This window comes from Didymella exigua, assembly GCF_010094145.1.
Source record: "Didymella exigua CBS 183.55 unplaced genomic scaffold M421scaffold_69, whole genome shotgun sequence".
Taxonomy (NCBI): Eukaryota; Fungi; Ascomycota; class Dothideomycetes; order Pleosporales; family Didymellaceae; genus Didymella; species Didymella exigua.
In genome coordinates, this window is record NW_022984843.1 from 47675 (window position 1) to 59060 (window position 11386).

The window sequence follows — 11386 nt, forward strand, 5'->3', positions numbered from 1 at the left end:
TGGTAACATAGAGGTCATGGAAAGCTTTTTAGCAATCCTACAACATGACAGACGCGCTGTGCTTCTGGCGCTCGCCGGCACGGTGTCTGCAAAAGCTTGCGAAGTTGTCATGCACCTGCTCAAAGTTGCAGGGGATAATCTCATCAATGATGATGTCCCAACGCGCTTCACTGATATTGCCCGTCTCTCACTTCCAGACGCTTTCGACCACATAGCGATCAAGCCGGCCGGACCGCTCTCAGGATCAGCCCAAGTAGAGAAATGCGCGCAGCTACCAGAGCGGGTAGGCTTGCCGACGTTATTACCGTCTTACAAAGTATAAGAGCCCACCATCTGACCGATAGCTTAGTCAACATTTCTGGTGCGTTCAGCGATGCGGCCAAGGCTAACCACCTCGACGTTCTTCTTTTTCTGTGTGAGAATTGGACGCCTCATCTAGTGACCTCTTGCGAGAAGTCACCAGCTGTAGCACAGATGTTTATGAACTTTGGTTGAGACATTCGTTTGACTGATCAAGATTTCTCTCTCCGATCGCTTCGGAAAGAAGCCCCATGCTAGCAATAGACAGTGTGACATCCCTCCTCACATAGCGACCCACCCTATGAGGCGAGCCAAATTCCTAGCACCATCATGGCTGGTTAGAACGGAATGTCTACAGCATCTGCTCTGGAGTGAGTACGCATGCAGCTGGAGTCATTAGGAGACGTGGACAAAGATCACTAATTGGAAGCATACGCATGTCCTTTCTAGCCCGCAATGCAATTATCGAAGATGCTTGAGCTGTGCCAAGCGTCTGTGCTCGCTTAGTCATCAATTTTCTGAGTAAACTAATTTCATCCTTAGCAACGTTTGTTAACCGCAACGCCCCACCCATCCCGAAATCACTTGATACGTCCCGAATTTCACATGGTCGTTCGTCCGGTCCGTGTTCTCCGAGCTGCGAGGATGATGTCCACGCTTGTTGGGCAGAGTGGTCGCGAGTACAACCTCCAAAAAGTGCTCCAACGGCACCCCAAAAAGCCTGAACTTAGCGTCTGCCTTGCGCTGTGAGTTCGAAATTCCCGCGTATCTATCAAACTGGGTGTAACTGACCGCTTTTTCTAGCTGTGAAAAGACGCCCTACGTCGTGAAGCCCGTCCCGGAGTCCATCTTGGAGCATTTGCAAGAGTTTCGAGCCGAATTTGAAAGTCATCCCCGTCTTCGCATTCATGTTGACAAGATTGAAAAAGAGAGCATTCTCGTTTACGAATACTTCAAAACCGATTTGCTCGCATTGGTAGAGAACTACCCTCCTCTTCCGTTGACAGTGAGGAAAAAGATTTTGCAGGAGATTGGAAACACACTTGCTGAAATGCATGAGAAGAATTGGATCCACCTAGGTACAAAACTGCCTGCATGCCTCAGCTTCGACAAAAGCTTTGCTAATTTGACTATAGACGTGAAACCGGACAATATCTTCCTGAATTGGTACGTGGACTCGAGCGACGAATTTCACCTTGGGAAAGTAGTTTTGGGCGACATGGACTGCGCGTTGAAATTAAAAGGCGAAAAACTACTGAACTACAAGATTGGAAACGTCATGTGGCGTAGTCCGGAAGGACAGCTGGGAAGAGGAGTAGGAAAGCCTTCTGAAGTCTTCTCCTTTGCTCTCTTGGTAAGTCTTGTGCTCAGTTAGACCTGCACAAGCTTATTGACTGCCCAATCTAGTGTCTCTACGTCATCACAGGGATGCAGTCGTTGCACTTCGACTTCGCAGAGCTTGACACTGAGCCTGAGGTGGTAGTTTTGTTCAAACTACTTTCAACCTTCGGCCCGCTACCAGATGCACTTCTAAAGCATGTCGACGATGCGAAGGCTGGTGAGCTCCTAACCGATTTATGGCAGGCAGTGAAGGAGAACGACGTGAATGGAGATTTCGCGGATTGGACAGAGGACGTGTTTCCTAACCTCACGGACGAAGCAAAGAGGTTGATCTTAAGGATGACCAATCTCGATCCAGCTAAGAGAGCAACGATGTCAGAGATTGTCAAGGATAGTTATTGGGTCGAAGATAAGAAGTCTTGAGTGACAGTTGGCGTACAAGGTTCAGCGTGTCAAAATTGAAGCATAGCATTGCGGTGGCTTTTCAACAAGCTTATCTGGTCATGGCAGCCCCTAGGTCTTTCCTTGTTTCGCTTCTATGTAACAGCTTTCTATCATGGCATCAACCAAAAAACTCAAATTCTGACTCTAGATCGTTCAACTTCCTCTTATTGTCAAGAGTGTCTTGCTGCTCGACATGCCATTCTCTCCTAGAGCTCGCTGGTCCTGAGGAGTGGATCTAAGGATAAACATGTTTGGTCGTGATATGGTTGCCGTTGGAGTCTTCGAAGACAGTGGTGAAGTGAGACTTGCTGTCACTTTCGCTTGGATGCTCTTTTTCGCTGAGGTCCGTTGTTAGCCTTGTCAAGCACAATGATGAGAGGAATATCTCTTACGCTAAGATCGCAATAGCAGCACTAGCAGGGACGTCAGGGGCCTTCTTTACAGCCTCGCAAAACTCGTCTTGCACGCCCTGCGCCAAGAAGCTACGCTCCCAAGAGGAAGTCTTGGTAGCATACTTGACTTGGATTGCTTTGCCGCCTGCATTGACAGTCTTGATCACTTTGCTAGAAATGACTTTGTTGTAGGACATGTTGCGAAGAGAATACTTGTAATGTCGATGGACAGATGGTCTCGGAAGAGGTCGTCTTGGTTTGCGGACGTGGATTTCAGTTGCTGGTCTTTGTTGTGTCTTTCGATTCTGTAGCTTGATTCACCATACGTTCGTTGGCATCTCTTTTATATTCAACCAGTGCGGCTGATTTATCATCCGCCTTGTGTATCAAGCTCTATCGTTTGCATGATTTCTGACAACAACTGGCCCATCACTAAGATTACTGCACTGTTCGTCACCGGCGGTAAGGCGCGATTGAGGCACAGTCATCGGCGCCGAAGATCTGTTGGTTCCAATGTACTCAAAATAGCCACTACAAGCGGACAGCCAGCGTGACGCTGGAAGTATGTTCACTGTACTAGCACTACATTCCGTTGGTCAAAGCAGTGGCACGACGAGAGGATGTCGTTTCACACATTGATGTCCCGGAAGGGAGATGATTATGCCGTTTATGTTGTTCTACCAAGGTACTCTAGAAGTCCTCTGAGCTTGGCCCAGGCGCCTCCAAGTAACCCTGATCGTAATCACACGCAACACCATTTGTATGGTACCGATAAAATTACTGGACGAGTTGATGATACGAACAATGTGAGGCCAATGTTCCATGCAAAAGAAGCTGCAAGAAGAGCTTGGTGATCACCTCTAAGCGCTCGGTCCGGAGCGGATGATTTTAGAAGCGCCACTAGTGGCATGCTCAAGCAAGTATCCTTCAGAAGCTGAAAATTTTGTTCCATTCATAGTTTAGCTTTGACCGATCGGTGCCGCGCACAGACCTGGAACATGAAATCCGTTCACAACCCACATAGTAATCGTCACCAAAACAACGAAAACATGACATTTTGTAATAATCTGAATACATAAAGGTGTCAAACTACATACAATTGACCTATCGCGAGCTTTCTGTGGTGTTTTGACGTTGCTGAGTCACCCGTGGAAGCTGTTCTTTCCACCCGTCCGTATGATCCTCCGCACCTGCTCTGGAATCGCGTCCACCCAACGATTGATGACCTCTACAGGCAGGTCGTCCTATGAAGCTGCCTACTGCTTCTCGTACTGCTTAGGCGTACAAGAAGGAGTGAATTGCTTCGTCACGTGCTGCTGAATCCACGGCCAAGCGTGCTCAATAGCATTTGCCTCAGATGAGTGACCTGGCCACCACAACCTATCGACGTGCTCAGTAACAAGATAATCTCGAGAAAGTCGAGAATTGTGTGCGGGAGCTCCGTCTTGTTGTAATACGCACTTAATTCCACGATTTTTGAGGTTGTGAATCCATGGAACGACCTTCTTGAGAGCACCTTCGCGGTGACGGTACCTATCAACTCCTCCACGCCCGCGATCGCCACGCTTATAGTCCATTGTACTTGGTACATACTGCTTCTTCCTGGTGTTGTAGCGTCCGTTAATGTCACTCTCGCTGATGCCTTGGAGCGCTTGTTGTGCGTAGATTTGTAGCTTATTATCGCGGGTTTTTTTATTAACGTTGAGCTGTGCAATATGGACTTCTGCAGCTGCTTTTTCTTCCTCCGTCTCTTGGTAATAAACGTGACACGGGCCCTTGAAGTTGTACCGAAAACAGGCGTAGAACTGCAGGCAACAGTCCTTGACGTTCCGATTGTGTTTGACGTCGTCGTTGTATTGCTCTCCTTCACAGCACCACGTTTGTATCATGCCTCGCTCGTCACCTATACGGGCCGGAGTCTCATCAGTAAACACTACCTCGTGAAAGTTGAAGCCTTTGTTGTCATACTCCTTATCTTGATCGGGGTTGTGAGCGAGTGCCCACTTATATCGTTGCTCTTCTTGTTCAGGTGTGAGTGAAGGTCTCTAACCTGGACGTCGACGCGCATAACCAGCCTCGTACATGACGTTTTCAAACGTTGTTATACTTATTTCAGGTACAACTTCTTTGAAATCGCCATTTGCAATAGCCTGCCAGCTCTCGTTCTCACGCGATTCGCGTGAGGAAGTTGCAATGTGGATAATAGTTTCCTTCTGTTTCCGCGTTAACAACCTACTCCTTCTACGTCCTAGATCGTTCTTGTAGAGTACTTCGTCCCATAAAGCTATAGTCTTATTCTCTGCCTTCTTCTCTATCCTCTTGAGCAGCTCTGATAAGGTGCCTTGTGAGCGTCCTATTGTGGTTGCAAGTTGACGTTGTGTAGCATAGTCTCCTTGAATTGCCGTGAGTGCACCTACTGCAAATGCCCGCGCAACACCACTCAACTCTGTTCAATTAGTCTTAGGAGCTTGGATAGTCTTGTACTGCTTGTACTTGAAGTTTTTACGACGCGATATTAATAATGCAGGCATTATTGTGGTTGATTTGCTATACTACAAAGCACGGGTCGCGCATAAGTTAGTGGGGACGATTGCGCACGGGCTCCTCGATCGATCAAAAAAAACGAGCCCCTTCGTACGTTAGGCGCTTTTTAAAGTCCGGTTTTGAGTACCTACGACATCGGTCAGCAGCACTAGCGTCAATCGATGTTGTACTGTCGACTACCGACTGTCCACCACCGAAAACACGACAAACAGCGAGTATTCAACTTTTGGAATTATCGTTACAAAAAGCATCACAAACACCTGCCAGAGGTCGCAACGGTCTCTACAGGCCATCGCGCGTCCCCCCGCGTTGTTTTGGTCCCTGTAGAGCCGCTGTTGCGGCCCTGGTAGGCACAGACATACAAAATCTGCGAGCAAGCTAATTACTTAATATGACACGCTCACCAAACGCAACGGCAGCCATCTAGGCGAGACACAGCGACGCGAGACGCGACGACGAAGCCCAGACATATCTCGAGCATCATGATAACAATACACACAACAGTCACTGATGGGCTTCCTTGCTAGCCCATCACCATCCGACAAAGTCTGCAACGTCCCGCATCGACGAGCCCTCGGGCTGAACAGCATCACCTCTCACGCGAATCACTTCACAGATATTCCGGCATGCTACCATCGGTGCCACAACACACTTACAGATCACCAGACAGCCTCGTCCACTGTCGCCCCACGTGTTGAGGGAGTGGTGACCCTTCGACACACCCGACAAGGTCTGAGGAGATTCGCGCGAGAGCTCTCATGCTCAGTAAGCTCGACGACTCGCACGAGTGGAGCATCGCTCTTGTTAAGCCGCGTTGCGACGAAATGCTGCTGCCGATGCGCCCGGTGGCAGGTCACGCCACAGAACACAGCCGCATAGGAACCTAGTGGACGGCATCACAACACTTAATTACCAATTTTTGTCAGCAACCCAATATAGTTAGAGCCTCTCGTAAAAGCAGGAGGCTTTTCTGCACCGTCTTCTCTGCACGACGGACCTCTCGGCATCTACGATCCCGGTATTAAAATATTTTCTAATAACAGGAAGTCTATCCCTGCTACTTATACTACATCTGTAGACCTCCGAATGATTAACAGAGCTGTTCATTCACGAATAGACAGGGGTGAACTGGTGAGGGGTAAACTAATGGCCTTGGGAAAAAGATCGACAACGTGACCGATATTGACGGGATTCTATTCGGAGACTACCGTCCTATAGTAACGGTAGCTAAAGATCTTTGTGTATGAATTGCAGATTTATAGAATCGCGAAAGGGACAAGCCGGAGGTCCGAGGTGCAAAACCGTCCCACCTTGGGGTGCGTCCCATAACCCAGGGATGGGACATTACTATGTTGTTGTTATGTGCCAAACTCATGTCGTACTAGAGGGCAGAGCAGGCTTATACACGCATCGTTGGGGCCTCGTAATCGTAGCAGTACCCCTGCTCAGTCTCCTAGGGTCGAACAGTTGTGACGTCAAGATAGTCTGGCGCAGACCATGATGCGGGAGCGTAATTCAGCGCTCAGTCCAAAATCCTGGTCTAGGATGTAGGACACCCAATTACTCAGCATACTTGGTATCCAGAAGTGATCCTCCACGGGTGCTAGAAATATCTCGCTCGCTTTCCGTAACCATCTGTCATCTGCTTTTTCTTTCATGGCCATTCTCCGGGCGTGATGGAGGGAAAGACAGATCAATGCGTAGTCCCACCCTGACTTACTAACTGACTGATACTCATAAATGGCAATATGTATCAGATTGTGCCAGGAATCTACTGCGCAATGCCATTGTATCAAGTCTGTAGCCTGTCGATGTTGATTTTGTGCGAGGAGAACAAGCGTCCGAACGAGTCTTTGCTGATCATTTGTTGTAGCAAATGGGCCGGGGCCAAAGTATTCTTTAAGTCGCAATAGAACGGCATCCGACTCAACGTACATCCCAAGACAGGAGCAGACGTGGGAGAACGATAGTAATAGTGTTCTGTAATACGTGTCTTGTAGAGGTATCACGTCCACGTTTGTTAGCGATAAGCCTGATGTTTTGGCGTTCGCCTCCAACACGTCGTAGGCGAGCCGAAACTGCTGTTTCTCACAATACACGTCGCTTAAGCTTGCGACCGTGTACAGTTGAGCACGAGATATGGTTGACGCAGATAGCACAGATTTTGGATCACGGATAGCGTGATCTAGTCTTCCCAGGTGCCTGTGAGCGATGGCTCTAGCAGTGACTATCTTTTGCTCGGCTCTTGTTTCGTACAAGCTTACGCCAGGAATCCACTGTGAGCCCACCGAGATAGCATCTGTGAACTTTCTTTGTGAAATGTATGCCCATGATAATGAGCTAAGAAGAAGTCCATAGATTGCGTTGAGAAGGGGGCTCAGCGTGTAGCTAAAAGGCAGCGTATCCAGAAATTTGCCGATGATGAATAGAGCCCTATCCGGCTGACCTGTACATCGCAGAACAAAACTGTGTCTGTATACGAGGTATGCCTGATCACTGATAGGAATGTCCCCTGGTCTAGCGATGCTTGCAACTTGAATGGATCTGATCTTCCAACAATTGTCTGCAAATTTGGAAGCTTGTAAAAGAGCTCGCACAATAACTGGTGTTGGACAACCGTCGATGAATCCAACAGAATTTTCCACGAGCATGCGGAAAAGCGGCAATGCTCGTACCGCATATCGTCGTAGACTAAATCAATATCAGCAGCGACACTGTAGAGCGTGCCAATACTACTTACTTGCTGAAATACTCACAACAGCCAGTCAAGAAGAAGCACAGCAAGTTCATTACGCGAACCCATTCCTGAGGTCTTGTTGCGAACTTGGTGTTGACCCGATAGTTGACCGTTGAGACTATAGTTGGCTCAGCTAGCTCTTTGTTCCAGGTTTCCTTAATTAACCCAACCGCCTTGCAGTAGCGAAGAAAGCGGTCTATCTGTTCAGGATCTTTCAGGATATCAACGATGCCCATATCTAAGCCAAGTACTTCTACACCAAATTGCTCCGTGCTCCCGTCCAAGGCCCACTGATTTCTTAGCTGGCCTGCAGCTGTAAGCTGTGATCTGGAAATTGGATGGTCTACTGAGGAACAGAGATGAAGGATCGAGAACAGGCTTGCTTGCGTTGAGTCCAAGTAACCAAGCGACTGGCAGAGTCTCTCAAACCTGTTTTGGAATAAGCACAACACATGGGATACTTACTATCAACGTACCTTAGAGTAGCGTCTGATTTCATCATCTGGTTAGGGACAGACCATCTTGATAAGGAGGCAATGTACGGTGAACTCTTTATCTCTTGGAATCTCGAAATCAAGGCACCTTGATCTGTTTGGAGCTCTTTATATGTCGAAGCTTGGAATGGGTTGCAGGCGCATCTAATAGCAAGGTTAGTAGAGGTTATAGGACTATTAAGTAAACTTACATCGTGCTACAATAGTTGTAGCCTCCGCAAGGTTCCAATCTAGCTCTAGTAGTCTTCGTATGAGGTTTTGATGCAACCATAATACACCTGCTAGAACACGATTTGCGTAGTCTCTTTGTAGGGATAGAGTTTCGCACACAACTTGTGTTAAAGTATGGCTCGCATCAGGGTTGAGGTCTCGCAGGACAACAACACAAGAGAGGAAACAAAACAGTTCAATGCGGTCGTTCATACTGCTGGCAAACTCTGTACTCGTCCTCTTTTTAGCTAATTCGAGTGCTTTCTGCTGTATGCTGGCTACTGTTGCTGCAGCGCACATGCAAGGGTGCTGGAGACTGATAACTTCATTTGAGGTTTGGCCGATGTCCTGGATGATGGCTTGCAACACCGGTACCGTTGTTGTTTGGCGTATTCGCTTATAGTGGTGTGTGTGCGTTTCACTGTCGCCAGACCACGTTCGTTTCTTCCTGTTATCGCTGCTTGCTCTTTTAGCAGTACCTGCTACTAGGTCCATGACATTGATCTGTTAGTGTGTACCTTAGCCTGTAAGTTGCTAGCAAAAGTTTTGTCGATGTAGGAAGGACGACTAATTATACTAGGTGATTATTTCGCTAACCCCTCACTACGTACAGCGGTACAGGGGGATAGATCCTCCGGCTGATAGCTCACGGTGATCTATTGAGAGTTTAGCCAATCCAGAACAGCACACCATTCTCTTAGAGCTTTTGATTTGCTGAATGCACGCCGCGCTGGCACACTGTATCAGCCCGCAGTATGCCGTGTCGTTCTGAACCGTCCCGCCATCCACCTTGAGCCGCGCTCACCGCTGCTATAATGTCGATCACGAGACATGCATACTCGTAAGTCCGAGAGTCCCGAGGTCACGTTGTTTGCCACTAAAGATCGAGGCGCAGCTTCAAAGAGCTCTAGACTACACGTGACTCTCAGATGCAAGATCATGTCTTTCTGAGGCTCGGCCGAAAAACAGGAAAGGTGTCATGTTTCAAGGCCTTAGCGATGTGCAATCTCATCCAATAGTCTTCGACGCATCAGCCCACAAGGGCGCGTGATGGACCTTGGCAATGATGCCTTGCGCTAGCTTTCGGGAAAGCAAGAAACGCAACACGAATTTCTATCCAATTACTCTTTTTGCCAAGCACGACTATGAGCTTTGATATTTAAGTGATTTCCTCTCAATAATGCTGCCTAAGAAAAGAATTTACTAAACACCACTAATTAGATCTTTTCTAGACATTCTTTAAAATCGATTTTGGAAAGTAGTAGAAGACACGAACAATAAGTCAAATTACATTTTCAAGAAACCGACATGTTTAAAGCAAAAGGAGGATGTCGAGCCTATCTAGTCGGTACAGCAGCTGGCAGAGCATCGGTAGTACCACTAAACCACCGATGCGATCTACGTTTTTTTCCATAAAAACACCTCCATTAAAGAATTCATATCGGAAGGTTTAATATTCAATTCCCCTTCTTACTTCTGCTTCCACACAGTCGCTCTTGAGCCTTAGGCAGCGCTTATTGGTGATTCTGTTAATACTGCAGCTTCGTAATTTCGTTACGGAGGTTGTGCGAATTAAGATTTCGAACACTAAAGTAAGGCGCTGCCAGCCCACTAAACACCCTTATTATGCGGAAACAGCAGTAACGTACTCCACAAGCGAGCTGGCCACCCAAGCGAGCTGGCCACTTTTGCCAAGACCACACCAATACTGCACCTACTTTACAACATTACAGCACACAACTATAATTGTCAGATGCTCGTACTGTGAGCCAGAGTATGTTCTTAACAAGATCTTAGGTGGTATGATGATTTATTAATAATTGTGGCGATGGTGTCTGCGTCCGCGTCGTGCTAATTGCTACAGGATTGAAGTGGGGGGGAATTAGCGCTGTTCGCGGCCGCCTGTGTGCGGGCCAATCAGGAGTTGCCAGGTCTCGCTTAATTGACCTAGCAACTGCTGATTGGCTGCGCGACAGGTCCCTGCTTAATTGCGCAGATCTAACCTCTTACTACTTACTCTTATCTAACACACCCCCTTTAGCTTAGAAACTCTTTAAGCTAACTATTTATATGTATATAAGGTCCTTAATTTATCCTTAAATCCTGTCTAGAGGCACACTATTTAGCACTTCTGTTAACTCCCTGTTTACTAGACTAAGTTACTAAAGGAAACCTTCCTACTTGTTTACTAGGAGTACCTTTGTAAGTCTGTCTACTATTATGCTTACAGACTAGACATATTCTATAATAATCTTTCTAGCAGCCACCTCTAATTAGAGCTAGTAGTTGTAGATATCTACATACTGAAGTTTAGTATATAGTTACAATACTTCCTTAGTAACTAACGTACCCCACGGGCGAGTCAGACACACGGGCGAGTCGGACACTTTTGCCAAGACCCTACTAAACCTCACCCTATTATGGCCCAAAACACCACACTCTAGCGCTGCAAGGTATAGTATAGCTTAGAATATTATTTAGTAACTACTTCTGTATTATTCTTGCACATTTACGCATTATGCCTAGTCTAATTGCACCATCTACAGCGTTGTTAGGAGGGCTTACCTACTTTAGCGTGCACCTGCTTCTTTAACTTCTTTCCATCACTATATGCCCTAAACTCCTTTAGAGCTGCTATCTGCTGCCCTTCCTTAACTGTAAGGGTCCCTTCCTTCTAGATTTGCTTTCTTTTGCGCGATTTACGTTCTGTGGCAGCTGCTAGAGCTGCGTGAAGCTCAGCGTTCTCCTGTTGCGCCAAAACTAGCTTGTGCGATAGATTCGCTACCCCTTTGCGTAGTGCTCAAGCGCGCTTAGCACAGAATTAGGTGAGCTACCCTGCTGCTTCTTATACTTCTCTTAAATTAGAGTTAATTGCAACTAAAGTTCTAGGGTATTGCTAGAGGTTTGCGACTGCTAGGGCTTAT

The 11386-nt window shown here is 47.3% G+C and overlaps 6 protein-coding genes across 6 annotated transcripts; 2 read left to right on the forward strand and 4 right to left on the reverse strand.

The window, feature by feature from the left end:
* Positions 1–948: 948 nt before the first annotated feature.
* On the forward strand, positions 949–2064 carry M421DRAFT_10505 (putative serine/threonine protein kinase; the record flags this gene model as incomplete). The annotated part of the gene is made up of 4 exons (XM_033587091.1): positions 949–1046; positions 1105–1379; positions 1437–1654; positions 1708–2064. The coding sequence occupies 4 exons, from the start codon at positions 949–951 to the stop codon at positions 2062–2064; spliced, it is 948 nt and encodes a 315-aa protein (XP_033442765.1).
* M421DRAFT_426849 (uncharacterized protein) lies at positions 1832–2869 on the reverse strand. Its single transcript, XM_033594514.1, has 2 exons — positions 2478–2869; positions 1832–2423 (listed from the first exon to the last, which is right to left on the reverse strand). The coding sequence occupies exons 1-2, from the start codon at positions 2672–2674 to the stop codon at positions 2321–2323; spliced, it is 300 nt and encodes a 99-aa protein (XP_033442766.1). The 5' UTR covers positions 2675–2869; the 3' UTR covers positions 1832–2320.
* A 753-nt stretch (positions 2870–3622) lies between these two features.
* On the reverse strand, positions 3623–4462 carry M421DRAFT_410623 (uncharacterized protein; the record flags this gene model as incomplete). Its single annotated transcript, XM_033590387.1, has 1 exon — positions 3623–4462. A coding segment is annotated over one exon (729 nt), but the record flags the coding sequence as incomplete, so codon positions are not given.
* Positions 4463–5451: 989 nt separating this feature from the next.
* Positions 5452–5930, forward strand: M421DRAFT_355399 (uncharacterized protein). The gene has a single exon (XM_033589610.1). It carries the CDS (start codon positions 5532–5534, stop codon positions 5898–5900), a length of 369 nt encoding a protein of 122 aa, XP_033442768.1. The 5' UTR covers positions 5452–5531; the 3' UTR covers positions 5901–5930.
* Positions 5931–6312: 382 nt separating this feature from the next.
* M421DRAFT_355426 (uncharacterized protein) lies at positions 6313–7754 on the reverse strand. Its single transcript, XM_033589612.1, has one exon. It carries the CDS (start codon positions 7670–7672, stop codon positions 6497–6499), a length of 1176 nt encoding a protein of 391 aa, XP_033442769.1. The 5' UTR covers positions 7673–7754; the 3' UTR covers positions 6313–6496.
* A 381-nt stretch (positions 7755–8135) lies between these two features.
* M421DRAFT_355407 (uncharacterized protein) lies at positions 8136–9009 on the reverse strand. The gene is made up of 3 exons (XM_033589611.1): positions 8444–9009; positions 8235–8396; positions 8136–8180 (listed from the first exon to the last, which is right to left on the reverse strand). The coding sequence occupies exons 1-2, from the start codon at positions 8955–8957 to the stop codon at positions 8332–8334; spliced, it is 579 nt and encodes a 192-aa protein (XP_033442770.1). The 5' UTR covers positions 8958–9009; the 3' UTR covers positions 8136–8180; positions 8235–8331.
* Positions 9010–11386: the final 2377 nt, after the last annotated feature.

Coding starts and splice junctions, on each gene's coding strand:
- M421DRAFT_426849 (XM_033594514.1), bottom strand. CDS start 2,674: ATGTCCTACAACAAAGTCATTTCTAGCAAAGTGATCAAGACTGTCAAT. Junction 2,424..2,477: donor GCTGCTATTGCGATCTTAGC/GTAAGAGATATT, acceptor AACGGACCTCAG/CGAAAAAGAGCATCCAAGCG.
- M421DRAFT_355407 (XM_033589611.1), bottom strand. CDS start 8,957: ATGGACCTAGTAGCAGGTACTGCTAAAAGAGCAAGCAGCGATAACAGG. Junction 8,397..8,443: donor TACAACTATTGTAGCACGAT/GTAAGTTTACTT, acceptor CCTTGCTATTAG/ATGCGCCTGCAACCCATTCC.
- M421DRAFT_355426 (XM_033589612.1), bottom strand. CDS start 7,672: ATGCTCGTGGAAAATTCTGTTGGATTCATCGACGGTTGTCCAACACCA.
- M421DRAFT_355399 (XM_033589610.1), top strand. CDS start 5,532: ATGGGCTTCCTTGCTAGCCCATCACCATCCGACAAAGTCTGCAACGTC.